The following is a 26,058-nucleotide window of genomic DNA, read 5'->3' as shown; positions in this document are numbered from 1 at the left end:
TCATCTAACACACTGCCACTCACTGAAGAATGAATAAATATTTTATAAAATTTTGTATATATATCTACTTTGTAATTACTAAGTTTGCCTCAGTGATAAACAGGATGAGAAAATGATAAAGTAACATTCCTTTGAATATTTATATTGTATAAATATGACAACATATAATTTCAGAAATATTTAAATAGAATAGATAAAAAGAGAATTAACTAAAAATGTCAAATAAGATTAAAAATAAAGCATCACTGTACATCTCTGCAGATGTAAATACTGTATGTAAATAAAAGTGGAATGTATTTTAATAATTTATTTATTCAATAATAATAATAATTCAATTAAATTCAAATTAGATTATACTGTATTATGTGCAGCTCTTGTGCTTAGATTAATGGCATGAAGCTATGCAATCAAAGTACCTTCTAAATGATAGTAAACCCACAAAGTTTAACTCAGCTACTAACAACAAATATTAGGTTTTCAACAACTTTTTTTTTTATTTTTTATTTTTTTTTATCATTATCCATCTTTTCTGGTCGTTTAATAACCAAATGATCATCAGTCAGTCTCAGAGTCTCTGCCAGTGAACCTGATCAGCTGTAAGATCATTTAGCATTTGTGCAAACCTTTTCCAGTTTATATCCCGTGTTTTAGAGCCCAAGTTGAAATGCCTTTTTATCCTTGGATTCCAGAAATCACTCAATCAATCAATAAAACAGGGTAGCAGTGGCTCAGGTGGAAAAGGTCATCCAATGACTGGACAACCTTCTCCACCAATGGCCAGAAGGTTGGCCGTTTGAATCCCACTCCTCCAGTCAATCTGTCATTGTGTCCTTAGGCGAGACACTTCACACTTGTTGCTGCCTCCAGCATTGCTGGTGTATTAAGGTGATGAATGTGGATGAATGTTTGGTGGTGGTTGGAGAGGCTGTTGGCACGGGTAGTCCAGGTTTCCCTGCTCCAACACACCTGACTTAAACTAATGAGTCATTGTGCAGATCCTTATAGGCTGTTGGATCCACTTAATTTGAGTCAAGTGTGCTGGAGCAGGGAAATTTGGAAAACCTGCAGGGTTGTGGCTCTCGAGGACCGATGTTGGCCACACCCTGGGCTACCACATTTCCATAAGTCTGTCCCACATGTAGTTTACCATTAAATATGAATGAGGAGTGAATGAATAATGGATTCAATGTAAAGAGAGCTGGGTGCCTTGAAAAGTGCTATATAAATCTAATCCATTATTATTATTATAAAAAAAGGGAGGGAAGGATGGTTCTGTATCGCCCAGAGAAAAGTATAGTGAACACTCAAGGTAAGGTGGAGATGTATAGAAACGATAAGAAGATGAATCCTGGGAGAGGCAGAGGAATGGATCAGAATAATCTGCATGCGTTTGAGAAGGACGTTAAAGGATGGTGGAAAGGCAGATATGTAAGAGGGAATGATTGACAACAGGGAAGTCTTAGTGGAAGTATAGAAGACACACGAATGCTCATCTGGCTGGCAGATAAATGGCTCTGAACTACTTCCAAGTCAGGGGGATATTCTTGAAAGAGATGCCAGGCAAAGGTGTAAGAATTGTCTGAGGGTGAGTGGGGATCAGTTCCAGCATATTCAATATTCTGAGGAATACTCCAGGGAGGTGGGAGTATCAAAGGAGACACAGGAAGGGTCAGAGGAGAGAGAGGGGATGTCTGTTGTTCAGGCACAGGGAATTCAGATGGGTCTTAGAGGAGGGTGGAAAGAGGAAGATAAAGAGCATCCTCCATTTCCATTTTCTTTTCCTGCAGATCTCTTCTTGTCTTCTTCTAGCTGCTTTATCTGCTGCTCTCTCTTACTGCAGCAATGCTTTTTCTCTCTCAGTTTGTATCTTTTCCTCCGCTATTTTCTTGATTTACTCTTTTATTTTTTTCCTCTACTCCTCCAAATTGTTGTTTTCTGTCTTTTCTGATGCATTCTGCTGGGTAAGGGTGGGTCACAGATTCTGTGATGTTTCTAGGTGCCATGCAGCAGGAATTCAGTAAGTAGATGGTTTCATTAGACTAGACAGTAGCTGTACAAACTAGCAAATGTCTGTCACAGACTAGGTCTCTTAGATTCGTTATTGATTGTAGAAAATTGGATTTTATCTCAAATTGTGCTCTGGTACAGTGGGAGAATACTGATAAGTGATAGGGTAAATAAAAGATTCTGGGAATATGCTGTAATAATCAAAGTAACATGACATCATCAAGCTCTACACACAAAGATATGAATCAGTTATTTAATAATTACATTAATTTAATTAGATGTTCTTTTCAGTATTTAATCTTATAAACTGTAATAAATGTGCCAAAATGCTTTAAACTACAGTTTTCATATAAAGGCACAAGGCTAATATCAGTGTGAAATGTCCATGTGGGTTTATTTAATCTATATATATTTAGATTGTTTTGTTTACATATTTCTATTTTTTTTCATTCAAACATTTATCCAACCAATTACTCCTACTATTTTCAGAGTTCTGCCCCAGTTTGACATGTATTGAGTTTTCTATCATATTTGGTTTTTTGAGTAAAGGTCACAGCTCATACAGTATATGCTGCTCTCTAAAGCCTGCTTTTCCCTATTCATTAAGCACTCACACATAATGGCGCTATTTCCCGTCTCTATCCTGTGACGTTAACTCTTTATGTCTCATATTTGTCGTTCTCTGCAGTGTGACACTTTTCTGTTTGGTGAGTTTTTATTTTGAATCACCTTCAGGGGAAAATAGGAAAGCAGATGAAGAGTAGCACTTCATCTGTAGCAAAAAATCAGCATCAATATGCAAAGCACATCAGGCTGAGTATGACTGATCTTTTAAAAACCATGCACACACATTCAAACAAACCGCAGAACACAGCTCTATGTCATCACTAGCAGTTTGCTTTTGCTCAGTTACCAAACCTACGATTAATACCTGACTTGCTTACCCACCTGCACCACAGCCACCCGCTGTGTATGGTCACATCCATGTGCATCCATGCACCAGTGGAGACCTTTTATGCTCCCTTTCGAGCATTTTCAGCTTTCATTCCAACCTTTCTGATTTAAATCACTTGAACAGGGTAACCACGAGCCTCACATGCACCTCACAGTATTGTTGTTTGGCACCGGTGTGCACAGCAGGCGGGGACAACAGATCACCATAATTAGAACTGTTTTCTCAGTAAAAAGACAAGCACACACGTCACACATGAAAACATGTCTTTATACTTTGTTGTGGAGAAGTATAAATGTCACAAATAGTCTGTTTTTTGGTCCTATCACAAATGTAAATTAAACTGGTTGGATGAGCATTCACAAACATTGTGAGAAAATCCACAGCATCGGACATAAAATTGATGAGGAAACAGATATTTTTGATATCTGATAGCTATGAAAACATGCTACATTCAGAGCATGCTACACCATGTTACAACCATCATAGTCGTTAATAGTCCTGCCTCTCAGATTTTGCTTTAAAAGGCCCGTGCTGCAGTTCCCCATATTTTCTGGCTTATAAGCAGTACTAAAATAATGCGTTATCACCTTAAACTTTACCTAAAGCCCAAAAAAGTTTAAGTATTTTTATGCACAAAGGAACTCAATTCATCCAGTAGTATCAAACCTTTGCTTTCAATACTTTTCAGCAACATAGCTACTATCTTGTCATAGTTCCCAGATTTCATTTGATGGTCAAATTCTCCAGGCTCTGCACACTGAGTAGGGCTTGCAAATGAACCATTATGACCATTTTAAAAGCGGACATTTTTGCACCTCACTGAACTAATCCTGGCTATAGCAGGGTGGCTACTTGTTGGCTAATTTAGCGTAATATGCTGTGATGAGTGGTTGAAATGAAAAGCTAGCAAAAGCCACAAGAAGACATCTTTCAGGGGACAGCAGCAACTTCCTGTTAGCCACCAGGACTAAATCCTCCAGGATGAGTAGGTGCTTGCCAAAATTCAACTAAACAGGCAAATTAGCAAATGCCAGCAACCATTGGGGTTCAGGTCTACTTGACCTGAAGTTCCTCAGGCGTTAGCAGGTGCTAGCTGTTAGCGCCAGGGCTAAGTGAGAAAGCAACTCACAGCAGCTCTGAAATTGTATGAATGCCACCTCCCACCTGGTCAACTGCAAGAGCCCAAGCTAATCTCTCCCAGCACCTTGTACTTGCCCCTCACTTCATCCTGAGTGGATAAAGTGAGATCTAGATCTTGAATGCAGACATTTTCTGCCTGAAAGATGACATGATGTTGCAGAATCACAGGAAACAATCATATTTACCAGAAATATCCTGCTGTGATTTTTGTTGTGGTGGTTCATTGTGCTGTTCACCTTCATATTCTGGATGGAATACTGACGCTAACATTTCCTGCAGTATTTGAAGGTGATGTTGTGCTTGTAAACATTGTGTTTATCAAAGGTATTCAGTTTGTTTACCACCTGTAGTGATTTTCCAGACCAGTAGTGCGCAGTCATGATTTATAATCGCCCCCTTAGCTCACCCACTCACCAATTCAACCAGTCAAAAGACACTTAACCAGCATACATCCTTTGTTCTTCTTGTTCTGCAATAATTACAACCTAAATGTTGTTATGATGGATGCAAAACTAAAATACAGGTTCTTTCTTGGAATGAAATGAGTGGAAGTTATTGTACCAGGTCCAATTTAAACAAACCCATTTAGACATTTAAATCAAAACACAAACCTATATCCCAGGAGGCAGGGTTGTTACTCTCAATCTCACTGCGCCCGATGAAGTACCAGACACAAGCCATCCAGTGGGCAAGCAGGGCGAATGTGGACATGAGCAGTGTGAGCACCACAGCGCTGTACTGGGAGTACCGATCCAACTTCTGCAGGAGGCGCAGGAGACGGAGGAGGCGCACTGTCTTCAATAGGTGAACCCCGAAGTTCTGGAATGGATGGAAACACAGAATAAACACTTCTAAGTTGAAAATGATGGGGTTAGTTACCATTTATGTCAGGTAGAGCTGATTATTTCCTGTGAATTTGGTTAGAACCGATCAATTTGAACACCTCTTGAAGTAAGAGGAGTTTAGCAATTGTATACTGACATATTGAAACTGCAGCTTTGTGTGTGTGTGTGTGTGTGTGTGTGTGCGTGTATATATATATAGGTTTTTTTTTTTTTTATCACATAAACGCATGTTTGAGCTTTTTTTTCAGTGTGTCTTCACACTCAGTTTCCATGGCACTGAAAACAATCGGTTTTAGAGTTTTTTCTACTTTGATATTTTAGTGACATCCCGGGGGGACTGAGTTACTGATCATCTTCTCCAGGTTGTGCATGTTCACAAGAACCTTACGTAGACGGTTATGAAAAAGTACTCTCTTATGATTGGTCAATTTGGGATTACGAGTTTCCGGATTTCTGGATCTTCTCGCTGAATTTGTGTAGTTAACGCCATTTTTAAAAACAACACCCAGTGGATCAAGTTGATGAGAGGCTGATCGAATTACTTCTTTGTTTTCTTCCACAAGCTAATAAAGACACTGAACTATACTGGTCTTCACTGTTGTTTTAAAAAATACGTACCAGAACTGAAGTGAATCATCAACCTGGTGAGTTTACCAGCCGATACCGCCCCTGTAATGAAGGGATGTTAGGCTCTTTTCAGAGAGCCGGCTCTTTTGGCTCGGCTCCCAAAGAAGAGCCGGCTCTTTTGGCTCCTGAACAGTTCTTAATTTAGCATCCTTTTTAGCAGCATAATTCACCTTTACTTCTCAAAAATGAATGAACTGTGTTTTGAAAACCCTTTTGTGTTCAGCATTTTTACGAGAAGCACTATATTTGCCTCCTTCTGTGCATTTATTCTGATACAAAACCACTTACCTTTGTTCACGATTTCAACAAAAATCTTATATTGCACAAATGAACAAAAAACAGCAAACAGACCCACAAAACAGAACGAGAACCAAACTCAAGAATGCAGCATTAATGTGCAGTGCAGGTTGGCATTCAGAAACACAAGACAGCATGCAGACGCTGCACGAGTAAAAATCCACCTTAAGGTGGAAGAGGTTAAACCTGCATTGGACACTGTAACGTTTTCAGTTTAAAAACAAGACATGCTTCTTCAGCTGTGTGGGAAAGCAACATTTCTTCAAATTTCCGAAGTAAACAATGGCTAGACAGCATGGATAGAGCTAGCACTTCACTGAAGATTGCTGGATGAATAAGGTCCGGTACAACGGGGGGATTTGCAACAAGGCTTGCAGCCAGGATTACGTATCCAATAGTGTGTGAGCAAACAAAAGGAACTGACCCAAACTTACTTTCAATGATCACTACCAGTAGGTAACACACACGTAATGATGACCAGAAAGTTAGCGATCAACACTGTAGATGGAAATAACTGTAATGCCTTTCATTGAAACTATGGCATTTGATAAATGCTCTGCAGTGTAACATATTTCATATTAATGTTTTGTAACTTTCACGAAACAACAAATGTACATAGGGGGATGCTACAAACTTAATGACCAGGCTAGCCCATTCTCTAGCCCGAGAGATTAGCTTAGCAAGAGTAGGTAGAAATACAGCTAACAGTAATGTAACAATGTACCAAAGTGCAGTATCTATTTCTTGGCAACAAACATTTTTCACCTCTGTTGGCATTGTGGTACATTTGCCACATGTACACCTATTAACAGGGGCATGTACAAATATATAAGGCAAGTGAAGGACGGCAAACAACGTTAAATCAGACTATAGCTGTTAAGCATATGACTTGTGGATGGCGCCACGGATTACCTGCTTAAGGAGACTGTTGTGTTAAGTGTACGTTTGAGAAGCTGACTTGCACTACTGAGCTTCTGCAGCTTGCTGATTGTTCACTCTCGTTTTCGGGGTCCGATTCGGGCTCGAACATGTACGGATTAATGTTTTGTGTTGACATTGTTTACTGAGTATTTATATTACTTCAGTTTGTTTACAAGTTCTGCTGGTGTTTCTATGATGAAAACAGTTGATGTGCCGCTCCCAACAACTACTCCCAGCAGTTGACCAATCAGAGGCAGTCCGCATCAGGGGGAGGCGGGGCTTAGGCTGGAAGAGTCTCATTCTGATTGTTTCTGGCACAGGCTGATCTGAGGGGATCGATATAAATTAAATAAAGGGGTTTGTGAAAAATGCTTGATTAATTCCTGCCCTTGTGGACTGACATGTTAAAATAAATTAGCCTGAAATGAGCATACCAGAGCCGCTTTAACTAAGCAAATAGGTTTGAGTCTTAGTTAGATAATCACTGCATGGGCGATTATCTTTCAGCTTGCAACAAATTATTTAACTCCAACTGATGCAATGAACAGCTTCTCACAGTAAAAAGATTACAGAACTACATGAGCAAATGGTAGATGATGGAAAATCTATTTTCTACAGCTCCTCAGCAAACAGAGCTTTCTTAAGATCTGATGACGCTCGTGTGCATCAACAGCTGCCAGGCTCTGCACTCAACATCATCTGGCTAATCTGCTTGTTTCAAACTGTAATTTGTCGTCTCAACCTAATGACCAGTTAGCTAATAATGAGTTACTAGATGAAGCTGAAACTCTGGTTTCCTTTCTTATAGCTCCTACAGTCAATTAGGGGCTCAAAAATAGACAGATTTCAATTAAATATACAGTAAACGGTCATTAGATGTCCATTTGTATGTATACGAGAGTGTTAAATCTTAAATCATTGCCTATGAAGGATCAAAGAACTTATTGATAAATTATTATCTGGCCTACAATAAGCCATCACCAATACATAAATAACATCTCATACGGAAAAAAAAGTAGGCTAAGTCAAACATGTACAGAGTTTTTCAGATATGTATACAGTGCAGCATCTATGTATTGTGTGGGGTGTGTATCAGACTTACCACACTGATATTGAAGGCGTACAGCAGGTCAAAGGGCAAGGCAGCGATCAGATCCACAAATAGCCAGGAGGTGACATAGTGAATGCAAATGCAGCGAGCGTCGTAGACCACCTGACCAGACGTGCTCACATAGGTTGTTCGGAAGTTCAGTACGATGTCTAGAACACAAGTACATTTGGCAATAGTTTGGCTAATTTCTTAATCCATTGGGGGATTAAAGTTTTGTTTGTTTTTGCTCAAGAATTGAATGACTGAATTTTCTTGTCTGATGACTATGAGGTTACAGCTGGCTGTCAGATAGCATGACACAGCATGTGTACTGGGAATAACGGGAGGTGGCTAATCTGAAGGTTTACAAATTATAAAAAGTTAATTGTGCAGCATTCAGCATAAATGGCCAGTATGAACTCCTCTTTCTTTTTAAACTAATCCCACTTTTGGATGCTCCACACTTTAGTTTGACCTAGATTACCTATGTACAAGCACAGGGTGAAGCTGCCTCCATCCCGGCCTGTAGTTTAGTCCAGATGGGATGTGAGCTTGACCCTGTTAGTACAATTGTACTGGGAAATAAGTCACTCACATGGACAGTCAAACGGCCTTTTTATTAAAAAAAAATCCTTTTTGAATTGAATTGAACTGAATAATAGTTTTTTTATATATATATATGTTTATCCCCAAAGGGTAATTATATTTTTTGCGGTATAATAATTTGTTGGGAAAAATCCCCTACAAACTAAAAGGAAAAATAAAGTTTAAATAGAATATTAAGAAGAAAAAGAAACAGTAATGACCTCCTGCACCAGACCTTTTCAACAAGGATATACAGTATTAAAAAATCTTAAAGCAACAGTTTTAAGGCTTATGCTGGCCTTATTTATGTGAAGCAGGTCTTATACAAACCAAGGGTCCTGATAGGTGAACCTAGAGTCATACCAGCACTATGATAGCAAGAACCATGCTTTGAAAACATTTCCTTTAATAAGCCTTCTGGCTGTAAATGGGATTAGTGGACAGGGTTTAGAGCCAGTACACATAGAGGAAAAGTGATGATTGTTAGGTTTTAGCTAGAGGGAAATATGGAATACAGTGCAGTTTGTGGAGCCAATTAACAGAAAAGGAGTGATAGCTTGTTCTAAGCCGACTTGAATGGAATATGTGGACCAGGAGGGAGTTGTTTCTAAATTGAGAAGATATTAGCAAGGAGCGAGCAAGGAGTAACAGGAAGAAAAAAAAAAAAAAAAAGCAATAAATGTAAATGGAAACAGCCTCACCGATGATAAAAAGTATCTCCACCAAAATATCACTGACACTTGGTGGATTCCGAGCCGCAGAGCCGCCATCTTCTCTTATCTCCACAGCCGTGAAGCAGACATTGTAGGGAACAGTGATAGCCACGTAGAAGGTGGCCAACAAAATCAGCCAATCCCAGCCAGCCTTGAACGCACCATAGTGAAGGAGGATGAAACGAGACTTTTGGACGTCAGCCACTTTATATTCTGGGACCGGGTTAGCGTTGGCTCCAAGAACACTCTTGAAACACAGAAGCATTAATATTGAAAATGTGTAAACTAGATCAGATTTATACATTTACCTCATTAATTTGGGGAGCTCTTTAAGTTGAGGAGATCTCCACCAGCCATGATAAATGTACAAATATTTTATTAATAGTGTAGGTTGTGTAGCTGTGATATTAGACTATGAAAACTAAATCTTAAGTACAGACAAAGATCTCTTTTTAGAACCCCCAAATAAAATGTCTCACATTGTTGATCTTCAGCTTGCTCTTGGTCTTATCCTGTTTCTGCAGATGTCCAGATAACTGGTAGAGGACGGCCCGACTGCGCCGCCTCTCCATATTGCACCCTGTAGGCCGACTGACCTGGTGGATCTCCAGACCGGTTTCCTCATCTGAAAACAAATGCACCTAATATTGGAAAAATGCAGGCAGGTGACAGAAACCATATTACAAAGTGTAAATCTTTAAGTGACAAACTTGGACTGGAATGCAAAAGTTAGAAGTGCTGTTACTTTTAATGGATACATGCTTTTTTAAATGTCTGGATTTCCAAAACAGAAAAAAAGCTATCTATCTTTCAAAAGCAAGAAAATTCCTCCATCTTTCCCTCTACAAGTAAAAGGTTTTCTGTGCCACTGCCTGCAGCACAGAGCCTAAGTATGCACAACCTCTCCAGAGTCTGTTAAATCCATGTGAGGTTCCTTTTTTCTGTGTTTTTTCACTGCAAACATAGCAAACAGCAAACGTGGAATTGTACTGCTGTCTTCCCGTAGCCCACGGCTTGATGGGGATTAATTAGTTTAATTGTCAAATTACTATGCAGCTACTTGGAGTAACACAGAACTAAGTTTGATGAGTCAGAGTATTAACAAAAGCTTGAACAAGGACTGTGGAATAGCCTTAGCAAGTTAGTGACACCATGCCCAAACATACTGCAAAGGGAAAACTTTACCAAACAAAATAAATTAACTGATTTTGCTTGAAATGCTGATTACTTAGCTATTCTTTGTAATAGAACATGTAATCAGACTTTTCTATGCAGATTTGCAGTGTGTTGCTGTTGTTCCTTGCAGCTAATCTAAACCTATAGATTGAGGCTAATTAAAATGAACTCCTACAATATAACTGGTAGAGCCAGGGTTAAAACATTTAGTGCTAACACATAAGCATTTTCATTTATTTAAAGAAACAGACATCTGATGATGTACCCATTCATAATTTAGCCATCCATTAAGGACAGCATTCACTTAGTTTATACTGCAAGAAAAATAAGAAAAAGCACAATAAAGCTAATACTTGCTACAAATTCCAAATGAGAACCATATTTACTACAAAAATACATAAAAATCTTTGACAGAGTGACAATTTGCAGCTTAACACAAAGCTGCTTATTGTTTCATTGATGCTATGATGATTAATCACTGATCTGGAAGGACAGAAAAAAACAGCCTTGAAATGCATGACAGCTGGTCCCTGCCACCAGTTTTGCAGCAATAGAATGAAAAAAAAAAAGAAAGTGAGAGATAGTGGGGTCTTTTTTGTTTACTGCAACCAAATTCCCTTCATATTTATATGTCAGCTGCAAAGCATCCACTGAATCATTTCATGTGAATTATAGAGCAATTTTTCTCACCGGTGTCAGATTCATTGCTGCGGTCTAAATCCTTATTTTCTGTAATATCCTTATGTGACACCAGGAACAGAACCACCTCACTCTTCTCATTCTTGATGGGAACTATGTCCAACAGACACCAGAACTTGGAGCCTTTTCAGAGAGATTACAATACAAACATGTCATGTTTTGCAAAAAGATTACTCATGCAATGAATATGATTAAGTTTGACAGTGACCTGCAGCAATCCAGTCTTACCACTCTTCTTGTACAAAATGATCTCAGTCTTGAATTCACTGCGTTCATCCAGAGCTTTTTGCATTTGTGAGGTGAGGCGGTCGCTGGTCTCGCTGCCATACAAGAAGTGGCACATGCAGCTTTTCTGCATCAGCTCGCCACGGGCAAAGCCCGTCAGCTCACAGAAACCATCGGAGCAGTAGACTATTGGGTACAGAGACTGGACCTGAGCATTCCCGAGGACAAAGTTGCTATCTGTGAGGGGGAAAGACGGGAAGGTAAAGAAGGAAAGACACAAGAAACAGAGATGGAGCATGAAAAAAATAATCACAAGTTCTCTTTAAAAGAGATGCCTGCATCCTTGTTGTCAAAAAGGCCACAATGCACATAAACTGTGCCTTTATTCAACCAAGGTGTTATGACTTACAGTTCCCCCATAATCTCATGCTAATTCAAACTTATGCTTCTTCATGTACCCCATTGTTTTTAATTTCCATCTGTTCTTTTTTAATTACAGTATTTCTTTTTAAACGTCTTTCCTATTTCTTTTTGCCCCTGCCCCCCCTCCTTTAAAAAAAAAAAAAAAACTTAATCTATAACAGCATAACAAAAGAAGAGAAAAACGAAATAAATAAAAACCAGGAAGATGTTAACTACACAGATACTTTTTATATGGGGTTTATATAGATAAAAAGTCATGTCAGCATGTGCATAGATAGACTTGAAAAATAAATGTTGTTGCCAAGATTTTTATAAATAAATAAAACCGTGCTGTTTTTCATCATGAGGCTACTTATAGCATCTTAAACACTATTCTTAGAACCTAATTCAATCAGTCTTTGCACAGCTTAGATGTCAGGTATGTTTTGGCCATGTCTTCTTTAGTTAATAAGAAATAGGAAGTAAAAAACAAGAAAGGTCACTTCAGATTGCTGAGCTAGGTTTAGGCGTTATCCGAGCAGTTGCTGTTATCCCGCTAGTTAGCTAGCTGCTAAATTGCTTGCTAGCCTAAATCATGCTAGCACTGATGATTTATCAAATTAATTGATACCAACAAGCAACACAAACAGACAAACAAACTGAAAAAGAAGGCTGGCTATGTCATATGGGGGAAAACCTGACAATTTTTAAACTATTGTGAAGAGGAGGTCATTGTGGATAACAGAGCACCTTTTCTGAGACTGAGACATACGCTCCACTGGAGTACAGACAGATACAAGAACTGTTTCCTGCCACATGCCACCACATTGTTTAATAATTCACCTCTAGCAGACAGGGACCAGCCAAGATGGACAATGAACTTTGTCTGCTGCCTTTAATATTTGCTTTATATTGCTGTTTATATTGCCTATTTATTTTATTTTATTTTGTTTGGGGTTTGCAAACTGTTGCTCGTACATTTCATTGTTTTTGCACATCCCCCTGGTACACCTGCACAATACTTTCAAAATTCTACACTTTACAGGTATTTTTATTTCTTATGTTATTATACATCATATCTTTTGTTGAGTTGTATGTATTTGTATCTTTTGTCCATTATTTTGCATGTTAACTTTAGTCATTCTTTGACTTGCCTCACCCATAATTTTGCACCCATATTTTCACATTTCAATGAAAGTACTATTTATCTATCTTAATTCTGGTTCAGACCTTTTTTTTTATTATTATTTCTATGACAACACTCGTCATTATTAAGACTGGACCAATAAGTATAAACTACAAACCTCACAACTTGCTGTTATATTAGCAGATTGTAAACCAGTTGATAAAATGAGCTCATTTAATTAGAGTTAAACTGGAAGGGAATCTTTCTTCAGTTTCTCCACTAATAATTAAAAAAAAAAACTATATTTCAGCACAGGACATAGTCAACAAAATATTTGCAGATTATACATAGAGTAGGCAAAGGCGTGTCGTTTTGAAGCACTAAATTTAGACATTTTCTGTGACCCTTGATAGTTATAACACTGATTGATGGCTCGATGCTGCTATACTGGCCTCTTTATAACCAGTAGTAATTACATTCAGATCAAAGGGTGGTGCTGGACCATCAAACTTTGTCTAACTGTGCATGTATCTTTGAGATCAAATAAATATTTAATTATAGAATAGTTTTTTTTTTCAGTCTTCACTGAATCTACCCAATGACAGTTAGTTGAGTGACAGTTTTCATGAGCTATTTCAGGAGAGGGGTCTGTGACTTTCAAAAGGGAAACTATTGAAGCCAGAGATTTAGAAAACTTAAGAAGATTTGTGTCTAAGTTATATATAGCAATCAGACATGACTACAATCATTGGAGAGATTTGCAGCTGGACCCCTTTACTGCTTTGTTAGAATCTCACAAACTTTACATGTGATATTAATTACATTATTAAATTTATCAATAAATTTGATGAGCCAAAATTGAAAGACAACAAGCATGTAAGCAGAAAGAAGCTGATTGTAAGGCATGGAAATGTGCTGGAGAGCTGACAAATAGTTTGATTGGATAAGTTAAATGAAAAATCTCAATTAAGTTATAATAGCATTGAGTCTGATATGATAAGTTATTCATACAGCCAAGACAGTCCGTCCAATGAGATTATTAAAGTCTGTGCATAAATGAATCTGGAGGGCTGGAGCACTCACTTTGAAGAATGTGAGCAATAAAGGACAAGAGAACAGGCAAGAAATGATTGAATAAGAGGGAAAGACTGAGTGGGAGAGATTAACAGAGACACTGAGAAGTGAGTTGGCATGAAAATTAAATGGGGACAATGAAATTCCATGATTTTTGCATTAATAAAGGATGTTGAGTGTATATGTTTATGCCAGGTTTCATCAAAACACCAGTTTCATACTGTATATCCTCTGAGGTGAGAGAATGTAAAATAGCATCAACAACTGACAAAATAATATTACTGTTGTGTTCAAAGCAATAAATAAATCATAAAGAAAGAGAAGGGGAGTGCATAAACCTCTGGATTGCTTCTACAAGCCACACTTGGAAAAAACACTAGCTTTAACCATGTTAAAGACATAGTAAGAAATTGTGCTTGAAATTCATATGGAAAAGTTGGAGATGGAACCAAATGCGGGGACTGATTTATACATAAACATTTTTAGCTAAAAGTTAGTGTTTAAATAAGGATTTTTTTTAATAAAACTTATGACTAGCACAGACTTCTGTCTCTCAGTTGAAGAGAGAAGCTAGAGGTTGGAGTTCCTCTAAGGGTCTTTGCTCCCACTGCGATTAGGACTGGTCAGTATGGTGAGTCTGGGTGTCCATTGGTTGCCACATTCACTGCTTCATTTTTGTTTCTTTCTTGTTTAATTTTTATTTGCTTACATTTTCTGTCTTTATTAAATCCAGTTAGGTAGATAAAAAAGTAGGAGAGATTTTAGTTATCTGGCCACACATAACATCTATGATATATTGCCTGGTGTTTTTTTCATGTTTAAACACAATAGATGATCAATAAAGTCAGTTAAAGAAACCATCAATGTAAATCTATAACTTGCATAATTTTTCTGTGGTTTTAAGATTAAGATACAAATACTAAAGGCATCCAGATATACAGCTACAAGCTATAAGCAGCACAAATGTGAAGCTGTGCTACTCGTATATAACCTGATGAATTTGTTCTGACAACAGCAACCATGGTGTCATCTCCTAGCTGTCATCTTTACCAGGTGTGCTAAGGAGATGTAGACATGGCTAAAACAACACCTGATTGCTCAGGCTGCTAAATGGTGCAGCAGGAAAGGGAAGCGCTCCATGTTTTTGAGCATTAGTATAACACAGACAACTTCAAGGAGTGTGGCAGCGTATAAAAGGATTTGATGAATCACTTTTCCAGAGGAAAAAAAAAACAGCCTTGCACTTTTGAGATAATTTACATGCAGAATAAATGAATTTATACATTTTAGAGTGCAGTAAGCCTACTTGTTTCAAAAGATCAATGTAAAAACATTCATTTAAGGCATAAAAGGTAGCAAATGTCAAATAAAACAGCAACATTTATGCTTTTCAGCAGAAGAAGCCACATATTTGGGCTCAAATCTGATTGTTAAAGATGTTTCCTTATTTTTAATGGAATTGGACTTTCAACAGAGAAAAGAGAAAGTTTCTTTTCATTCTGAAAAGGAGGACTTGGAGAATAAGCATCAGCACTAAATGTTTAATCCAAAATCAGATGGCTTGGTTTAACTCTCAAAGCTGGGCAGTGCTGATTAAGACTGGATGCCAGAGGCATTAAAACAACTTTGGGGATGCTAAGTCTCTGAGTGTCACAATAGCTGTGTTTCTATCAAATTGTCAATCAAATTAAAGTTAATGAAATAGTATTTCAAAACACCTTGTTTGGGGAAAAAAACCCAACTGAATAGTGTTATTTGAAGGTGAGAGTGTAAGCTATAGCGGAGGATTCTTTCATAGGATGGATGATGTTTTTCTTTGTGTGAAGCAATTTGAGGTGTAGTTGTGCTTAAAGGTGCTACAAAAATAAAGAAATTACTTACTTAATAACTACACTAACTAAAGTCGAGCAACTTGTGCATACTATTGATATTGACAATAATTGTAATCGATCGAACCGTGAGACCAGTGAGGATGCACAGCCCTAATAAATACCCAGGATTTTGAAAAAACATTGAAATTTGTTGCCTTAGAATTGAAAACATGTTAGTAACTTGATGACAACATGTTCATCTTAGCTCATTTATCCATGGATTGAAGTTCTGGTGTTTTGTTTTGTCTCTATAATTCAGACAACCAAACATCATCTTGTGCAAAAGCAGCAGTAAGGAGCAGGTTAGTTTACCCATTAAAAAAAAAGACTTCTTGACTCATTCTTACATAATCCTTTTCCTTCCTTTTACTCAAATAAATGTGAATCAGTGGAGCTCCTTGTCAGCAGGAATGCTCATCAAGTGTACACTCACGCATGTGAATCCTTGTACATGTGCATGAAATACACACAAATATACTCATAGCAACACTAAGCCATTGAATTATTAGTGGTCACAAACTCCACAGGGTGTCTTTAGCATTATACAAAATTAATGAAATGCAAACCCAACATAATCCGTGTGTGTTTTTGTAGCAATGTGTCTGCATTGGAATGTTATGGAAGTGGAAAGTTTGCTGGTTTGTTACATGACATGTTAAACCTTAATTCCACTTTCAATTCATTGTTCAGCTTTGTTGTTCTCCAGTGAAAGAATCTTCCTTCTAAGTTTTTATTAAATGGAACAAAGGAGCTTAATGCATGCCATAAAACAGGCCCCAGACTTATGTTCCCAAACTGTGTGGCTAAAATCACCATTCTCTTATAACACAGTTTCTTTATATGATGGCTGCATTGAGCCAAGCCCAAGCTTGGCTGCTCGAAATATCATAAAAATATAAAAGATAAAGGCCTGAATCACATCTTTGCACTTGAATGTGTAATATTTTCTGCTTCAGCACACATACAGTGATCGCCCTCATAGTTACATGGCCATTTTCCCACAGAGCCGCGATCTGGTCAGAGTTCCTATGCTGTATCATTTTCCTGCAGGCTTTATGCCACCATCATATTTTCCTTTGTTTTATTTAGTGTCTGCACATTCCCCCAAGGCACTAAGCAGTTCTGTCACATCCACACTCCATTCCAGGTGCAACAGCATGTGATCTGAGCTGCAGAACCACTCAGGTTCAGCCCCTAAGCAGCTTAGGGAACTCCGATAAGTCCTGTTACCGATAACACCGACAGCGACAACCTGCCACAACACATCCATACACAATCTAAGTTAAACATTTTAAGAACACAGCATTTGATAATCATCTGGGAGGCAATAACTCGCTGTCATCCTTTTCAGACATAAAAAATTTACACTTTAGTGGCATAATTTAAAACTGTGAGGTCAAATTATTGTGTTATGCTAATCTTTTGTACCATTACATTACGACTGACTGTAAGAGTCTGGACCAAAAAAAAAACAAAAACAAATACAAATCATAAAAACAATAAAGAAATTAACACTGACAGCCAGTTGATTTCTGCAACAAGAGTGGCTCTCTGAGGTGTTTCCTGAAAACACATTTTCATTCCCGATCAGCCTCAAAATGTTATAGCCCAAAGCTTTCGTCCCCTGACACACACTGACACAACTCTGTTGCTCTGAAGCTTCTCATCTGTCTCATCCTCTTGTTTTTCACAATTGCAAGGACTCAAATACTATGTGACCACCAGCAAATACAAAAATACTGTCAAATTCAAGAGAAAAGGATCCAGTTAAGTATGAATTCCTTTGTAATTTAAAAATGATTGGCAAAGCAATAGACAGACATTACTATGGGCATTTGTTAATATCTTTACATCATCTCAACCCTTCATCAGGTAAGTTATTAAACAGTTTGTGGGTTGCTCCTATGAAAAACTTTCCTAATCTTCACTGCCAATATCAGACAGCTTCATTTCCAGTGGTATAAGATTTATTGCCAAGAAGCAACAATAAAATAATCCACCAAATACACATTTCTTTACCTTTGGTGCTAAGTTAGAAGGATTCTTTGTTTTCACATTTTTATTTGTACATAGAAGTAATACACACATACTTTCAACCTGATACTATCATCTTGTCATCTTGACATCTAACCCATGCATCTACACCATCTATCTCCTTTATGTTCCAGTAAATGGTTATACGTTAGTTATAACTAGCTACTTGAGTTTAAAAATCCTTTCTGATCATGATCCCCTATGTAATTTCAAACATGTCCATTTTACAATATTTCAAAACTATAGCATATGATACACTCCAGGATATTCGGGAAAACCAATCAGGGAGTAATAACCTTCCTCAAGTCATCTTGTGAAGCAATTCATTCGTGTTAAACTCTTGCTGTGTCAGTTTTTAATGCACTGAGATCTGCTCTCCAGTTGCATGATTCCACTCCTGCAGCAGAAAGTTGCACAAAAATGTCTTTCTGTAGTGTTTGCCTATCAACTAACACAGATTGTACAATAAGCTGTTTGGAGAGTAAGTGGGGGATCCAAGCATGTTCAGGACCAACCTTGACAATGCAGTTTTTCATTTACTTGTACATTTAGTTGGCCTTTATTTTAGCTTCATTCTGTATGAGACTCCCAGTTTAGGTGAAGAACTAGAAGCACTCAGAGGGCAGACCTCCGCCAAGACATTTTAATTTCTTTTTTGTTTTCAGCCAACGATTGTGGGCAGCTCTAATGGCAAAATTATCCCTATCTCCTCATGGGCAGGCACAAACCTATGTTAAGCCTGGTGGTCATGTGACCATTAACAGCTTGCTGGTGAAAACAAATTCCACATCATACCAGCATCTGTGTTGAAGTGTGCAAATTGTTCTTATAGTTTTCTCCATTGATTTTTGACAGAAAATTATGCTGATAAGCTCAGTGTCAAGGCTAGAAATAGATATGAAGCAAATATATTGGCTGTAGGACTGAATGAATGGCCGTACGTCTATCCACCATCACACTGTGAACGAGCTGCTAACAAGAAACATTGAGAACTTCACAAAAACCACCAACAGACGTTTGTTATTGTTGCTGTGGCCAGCCGTTTCATGGTAATTTGGCATCCATATATATATATAAAAAAAAACATAAATGTGACACAGTGATATCCCAATAACTGTTTTAGTCACCAGTCACAAAATGATCTGAAAAAATTATCGAATACTTCGAAGGACTCCAAAGTGTATTACATCTTTCTGGGCTTTTGTGTCTTTTCGGTAGCTTGAAGAACCATCTTTTGTTATCTGTGGAGCATCTCTGTTTATGGCAGCCAACCACAACACAACTTTTTGGCATATTTAAAGGAAATTCTGCGAAAATCAAAGAAACATGTATAAGGATTGACGCTGAAGCAACGTTTTCTTTTCACCGGTAAAAGATCTGCATGTGACAAACTTCACCGACGTTCCCGAATATTTGCGTCTTTAAACAATCCTTCAAATGATTCCTGGATCCAGGTGGTGATCCGGATCACCCCCCAAATCTAATCACTTGTTCCATTTTGGGGTTTTCCTGAAAATGTCATTAAAATCTGTCCATTACTAACAGACAGACAGACAAGGCGGAGGTAGATGGAGGTCATAAAAAGGGGTGGGTGTTAATAGATTTCTTTGCAGAAAACATGGAGGACACAATTTCCCACTGAATCTAATGAGAAAATGTGTCCAAACTTAGGAATGTAGAGAAGCTGGGAATAAAAGTGCTTTAATTTTGCACTGAGGACAACTAAAAGCAGAACATTACGACGCTTGAGCAGCCTTAAGTAGTTAGCAATGCTAAACAACCAAATTATTTTAGGATGAAGGATCCACATTTTATTGCCAAAATATCAAATATGTTTTATGACTTTGTGAGCCATTTTTTATGGTTAACCAGCTAAGGTCTTTAGCTGTTAGTTGTGTGTCTGGTGTCTGAGTACCATTACTTGACAACTAGATGATAACCATCCAACTGCTAAAACAGCATCTTTTAATAAGAATACCATCACACAGTACAGACTACTTACTCTTAGCTGAGCCTGACACATTAGCTCTTCTGTTTGCTTTTCTTTTGCATTTACACCCACAAAGCCATACACGATCATTCATGCATGCTAACATCCAATTTATATCCCATTGTTTTAAACAAACAGATGCTGTCATAGCATCAAACATAGTAAACACACACAGAACAAACAGCACAAGAGGGAAACAGAGGTCATTTATAAACCAGCACATGATGATGGAGCAGCTGTTTTTTTTACCTCCTACCAGGCACTAAATAAATAAAATACTGCTTTAAAAATGAAAAATGGCAAGCAAAATCACTTTTAAACAAATTACAGGGACACTAAAAGTTAACCTAACAGCAGATATTATTATATTTTAGTATTATTTCACTGAAATCTGTTTTTTCTTATTAATATTTAGGACATGGACTGGGTTACATTAGGGGTCCAGGGTAAGCTTTCTATTATAGGGATTCCCTGGAGTCTTTTTGGTCATCTTGCTGCATTAATGTTGTAACGCAAAGATGGGAGAACATTGTATTTGACCTGAAAAAATAGTTCTACTCCGCTTGTAATAGTATTTTAAAAAATTACTACCTTTTACAGTGAACAGGGTAATCAAAAATATACATGGAAAGTGTGTGGAGCAAACAATGCTTTGGTCAGAGAGGCGTCTTTCTAAAATTACACGGTTGTTTTCTGGTATTGCTTTGATTAATTTAAGTCACATTTTTAAAATTCTGTTGTTTTCTTGGCAGCCTTCCATGTGCAGGATTGTTCAGTTATATTATTATGTAAGGTTGGCGAAGCCCCTCATTAGAATTCCCCTGCTGTGTTTTTCTTTTTTTCTTTTTAATGCTGGCTAGGAGTCCAGAGCTAAAGTGTCAGACTGCTTCTTATCAGCCGCCTTCATTCATCTCTATATCTATTCATTCACAGAGGAACTAATCTTAAACTATCTAGGCTGAAATGTTTAGTCAGGGCTTTTTAAAGTCTCGCACCGATATCCTCGCTGTGATGTGAGACATTTTAGAGCAGGCACCACTCAGTAAGAGTAGCCGGAGTCGCCTCCAGTGCAGATTCAGGACCCCAACAAAGATCAGCCCATAGTCTTCTGAGGCAAAAAGGAAGAAAAGGAACATGTGGAGGCCTTGAAGATAAATATTATTCTGCAGCAGTCATAAGGTTCAGAAAGGCCCAGGCTGTTCTCAGAGGATGTATTGCTGTTGACTGGGGATTAAAGTCAGGCAAATAGGGACAACCATTGGGAGGTCTTGAACTTGACTGACCCCCGATGGAGGAAGAACAGCTCCTCTAGCTGAAGAAGCCCTTGGATGAGAGGTGAAACATCTTTAAAAACCAAGAAGAAACCAGTGCCTTCTCATTAAGCACTTAGGATTTAAATATACCTTTATGGTAGATCCTGATGGCTCAGGATATTGTTGGGTTATTGGCTGATATATAGTATACAAATTGTTTTCACTGGCTTTTTGCTCCTTACTTGTCACACACTGATACTTGCTCAGGAACCCATACTGTTGATTTTTATTGCAGAAGGTACTCACATAATCACTTTCGGATGTGCAGAGTTTCCTAAGCTGGCAATGTGACTGCTGTGGGATTGTTGTCATGGGAATGTGGAAAAGGTATTGTTGCAATAAACTGTATATTTGTATATACTATTCAGGGCTTAACTATGATTTCCAAACCTAAACCAGGTCCATTTGTGTAATGAGTGGTTCAGTAGTAGTGGAGCAAATGGTGTTTCACTTGTGAACAATAAGGCAAAATTTACACATACACCCACCGGCCACTTTATTAGGTAACCATGTTCTCAATCCAATAGAGCACCTTTGGGATGTGATGGAACAGGTGATTCTCATCATGGATGCAAACATATTAACAAATACTGAGTGGTCCAACATTATAAATTATTTACAGGTTCCATCATGCTAGTAAAGCTCTGTAGAAAATGCTTGGTTCAGAACAACTTATGTTGGAAGGGTAATACAGAGACAGAGACCTTCTTACACTCAATGTGGGAATGCTCTTTTGTTTTTCCTTTCTGGAAAGATGTTACTGGAAAAGTGGGAGAATGGCCTGGAAAACATCTACCAGAAATTTCTTATTGGGAGACAGGTCAGAATCACCACCAGGAATATCAAAAGCAGAATTCAGCTTGGCACTGACATGCTTCATCGCAGCAGTGGGAACCATTCTGCGCCACTGGAAGAAGAGCTAATAAGAGATAAAGCCTCTTAAGAGTTAATGATAGCAAGGGTGAATGATAAAAAAGGCAATTTAATAAATTGCTAATTTACTGGCGTTTTCTGTGTAAGAGGGGAGGAAGTATCTATAGCATGTAAGGGAAGGACGACTTGCATTATGTATACTTGAATGGGAGGACAGCTTATCTTGCCATATATGTAGTTAGTTATTCAAACTAGCTCTTGTGGGAGAGCTTATTTTCTTCTGTCCAGTGCATATACCTGGAGGCATCTTGTTGTGGGCATTATGTGTGAAGAATATTGCCCTAGGTCTTATAATTCTTCTGTGATCTAAACCGGCAATCAGCTGGAAAAGAAAGGAACAAAGAACAGGAGTCATCCGTGGCCCTGGCAGAGAAACTGCCCTTTGAGAGGGAGTTCCTATGAAAGCTGAGATTTAATATCATATTTGGATCACAGGAAAAGCAGCTCTTCAGGTGTGATGTGGGCTTATCCAAACACTCCGGCACCAAATAGATCTTCAGACAGTGCATATTTCTTCTCAGGCCAGCAGTCGATCATAATTCACGTTCGAGTGCTTTCTATCTGTGTTCTCAACTTTGAGTAAAGATAATTGCTTTTGACGGTAAATGAAAATTTTATTTCATAAAGTTTCCTCTCTTAAGAAAAAAACAGAAAAATAACAGTATTATAAGATTACTGATTATTTCAAAGCATTTTGTAGCAGGAAGGGGAAATGGAACCCACACAAGTGATGTTTATCTTATTTATTTACTGTAATGTAAAGCTCGGTTTCAGAAAATAGCTGTATCTCACACTGATTGCATTGACAGTGGCTCCGTTAATGTGCGCCTTCAGGACTACGTTATGTAACCGTCTTAAGCTATAATAATAACAGTTTGCATGACTGACAACCATTTCTCTGCAGGTTTACAGAATGGGGGTTCAATGCATAGACTGATGTGGATGGTTACTATTATTACTATTATTATGTTTTTATTTTCCACTGAATGATGTGAAGATGCTGGCACTTTGTCCAACTTAAATCTTTCCTTTCTTCATGTAAAAACTACTTTGATGTTTACATTGTAATAAAAAATTAACGCCAGTGTTTTAGAGGTTTTCAGGTGCTACTTTTTTATCTGCAGCTGATGTAACTGTTTGAAACGTGTTCTTCACAGAGCTGCTATAGCTTAAAATAAGCAGACGTCTTCATACTTAATACTACAGAGGCAGAGTACAAGGTGCCATAGCTACATTCACCATGTGCATAACTTTAACTGAAAATGTGTTTTGGGGAACATTAAACCATGCAATTAATGGTCAAAATAAGGGCTTAAATGTGAGCCTTGGTTTATTATTTGATCCTAAAGCTTTGTGTAAAAGAGGGGTAGGACCTTTATTGTAGGTTTTCTGCTTATAAATTGATATGTAGCATTGAATAAAATCAAGGTAGCATCCCATCTTAGGAAAACCCACTGCAGTAAAAGAGGGAACAATCAAGGTGTTATTGGAAGCCTTGCAGCGAGCTTAATTACATTTCCTCACCCTAATCCTGCCATGACAAGTGACCGATTCACACGATTGAATTTAGAGTAAAGGCTGTGGCATATTGAAGCATGAGTTTTTGAATTGATTGGCTGTCATTAGATGCCACTTGGCAGCTAAGAGTAATACCTTTGAATGATTAATGCACTGACACATTGCATTCATTAACGCTGTTCACTAATGAGGAATCAGTAAATTATTCAATAACCTGACAATTTATCTACTGTTGGGAAACCACATATTGGCAAAGTGAGAATAATTAAACTAATGTTCCTAAACCCAAAATAAACACTTTGGGTTATTTTATTATTATTCTTGTATTTTCTAATTTTTCTTTTAATTTAAATTTAATGACTGAGTCAACAAATCTGTGTACGTTGCTTATGAAACAGCAGGCGCCTGGGCACACACAGACATCGAAAAGGACTAAAATTGTTCTAAGTTACAAAGAGTGAAAAAAACAAAGAAATACAAAAAATATATAGAATGTTTTTTTAAGTCTCATTTTTGTAGGTTTGATAAATTTGATCCTCTCTGTAGTAAGCCCATGCCCTTTTTGTCCCATTTCTTTTATTTTTTAATTTTATATCACATTTCATATCATTTTTATGTGTAATTTTTACTCATTCAAAGTGCAATTTGGGGTATTTCACATCACTTCTTGGTGATAATTACTATTTTGTTTCTTCACTTTATGCCTCATATGTATCATAGAGTTTCTCATGATGACAGCTTTACGTTTGTCTGCTGATTTGCATCTCTTATGTTCATTTAGGGTAATGTTTTTTACATTACTTATGTTTCTTGTTGTTTTTCATTCCTTCATTTAACATATATTTATTTACAACTACACTTAGCACATTTCGTTTGCATACTTGGCAGTTTTTTGGGAATAATACCCGGGACCTTTGAGTCTCATATATACCTATATACCTAGGTCTACATAATCTTGCCACATATATATATATATATATATATATATATATATATATAAAATTAAAGCTTCCTCATTCATTTTTGCTTCAGGCTCTGTGATGTCTGTTCATCCTTTGGCAGGCGCCTCATGAATACTTAAAATGCTAGTCTGTGCTTTCATTCACCAGAATTCATTCATCAGACTATCTGCAAGCTCTTGTTGACACTTTGCAGATCTATGGGGGGGGGCACACAGTACAGAACAGTACAGAGTTCAAATATTGTTCTGTTTTGGACTCATAAACGAGTGATTTCAGGAGCGTCAAAGAACTGATGCGCGCCAGAAAATTAATTTATACATATATATATATATATTTTAAAAAATCTGAGACATGTACTCACGGGTCCCATCGAACCGCGTGGCAATGGTATCCAAGAAGGTGTTTTGAGGCGCGATCAGACCCCGCATCACCGGCATCCGAGAGCGGGTCGAGCCGCGTCTCTCCCGGCGCTCAGAGCCATGACTTTCCCCGGCAGTGGACACGAAACCCGGCAGAAATCTGGAGGAGCTCCCCGGTGCTCCTCCTAACCCCTGGAGGAGGCCACCGAGTCGAGACAATCGAGACTCCACGGTGCAAAAACTAGACCACCTGCAGGTGATCCCGGCTTAGAGGAAGAGCGGGGACCCGTTGGAGGCAACAGTGGCGAGGGATGGAAGGAGCACGGCGAGGATGGTTAGATTTACGCACGGATGTGCTCCAATGCAATCCCTCTCTCCTCCCCCTTTTCCTCTACTCTTTTTCTCTCTTCTCCTCTTACACAACAAACACTTTTTACTCCGCATATTGTCCGTCTTTAGAGGTGTAGGCAACCCTCTTTTTTCTCCCCATCTCTTTGAAATTCTATCAGTTTCTCTTCCGCTCTCGTCCTCTCATGTTCTGACAAATGCCTGTTTACAGCAGACAAATGAAAGCGTCATTTTCCTTTAGGAGAGTATTACTAAGACAATTAATTAATAAATTATTGCCAATGCTGACTGTCATGTTTCACACTTAAGCTGCTAAATTTATGACTCCAAGAACAAAATGAACAGTTTTGTCAGAATGGGCAAGAATATAGCAATTTCACTCCCCATATGATAATTAGTCCATCCACAACTGATCTAAAATAACTACAATATAAACTTAAGCTTAAAAAAAGTAAAGAAATTTCTGTTTCCTTGTTAATATGGATGGTGTTATATCAGCAGTGGACTGGTGACCCAGGTGCACCCTGCCTCTCACCTGCTAAATGCTGGGTTAGGCTCCAGCTTCCCCACGACCTTTATGAAACGGTACAGATAATTGATGGATGGATGGTGTTATATTATACATTACTGGAAAACCTGATTAGTTTATAATGAGATGTAACTCGTCAGGATTATCTGAAATAAGCAACATTAATGTGCCCTTAAAAAATGAGCCAAAATCTCTTGCAATATTTATTCTTTGTGGCCTACGCTTGTTTTGAGTTAGGCCTACTTGGGTTTCTTGCACTCTCCCACAGTAATAAAACACACACACACTCACACTTTTTCTTTTTTTTTTTACAAATTAT

The 26,058-nt window shown here is 37.9% G+C and overlaps 1 protein-coding gene across 2 annotated transcripts in view; it reads right to left on the bottom strand.

The window, feature by feature from the left end:
* The window catches only part of LOC121635877 (potassium voltage-gated channel subfamily H member 3-like), a 41,216-nt gene extending 15,882 nt beyond the window's left edge, over positions 1–25,334 (bottom strand). For both annotated transcript variants that reach the window (XM_041979245.1, XM_041979247.1), the window contains exons 1-7: positions 24,865–25,334; positions 11,284–11,517; positions 11,047–11,178; positions 9,660–9,805; positions 9,169–9,427; positions 7,895–8,052; positions 4,714–4,921 (exon numbers count right to left, since the gene is read on the bottom strand). In XM_041979245.1, the coding sequence (XP_041835179.1) occupies positions 4,714–4,921; positions 7,895–8,052; positions 9,169–9,427; positions 9,660–9,805; positions 11,047–11,178; positions 11,284–11,517; positions 24,865–24,940 (1,213 nt within the window). In that variant the 5' untranslated portion in view covers positions 24,941–25,334. The remainder of the gene's footprint in view (positions 1–4,713; positions 4,922–7,894; positions 8,053–9,168; positions 9,428–9,659; positions 9,806–11,046; positions 11,179–11,283; positions 11,518–24,864) is intronic.
* Positions 25,335–26,058: the final 724 nt, after the last annotated feature.

Source organism: Melanotaenia boesemani, chromosome 24 (assembly GCF_017639745.1).
Source record: "Melanotaenia boesemani isolate fMelBoe1 chromosome 24, fMelBoe1.pri, whole genome shotgun sequence".
Classification (NCBI taxonomy): domain Eukaryota; kingdom Metazoa; phylum Chordata; class Actinopteri; order Atheriniformes; family Melanotaeniidae; genus Melanotaenia; species Melanotaenia boesemani.
Note: the sequence above shows the minus strand (reverse complement) of the source record. Positions and strands in the feature narration are given on the sequence as shown.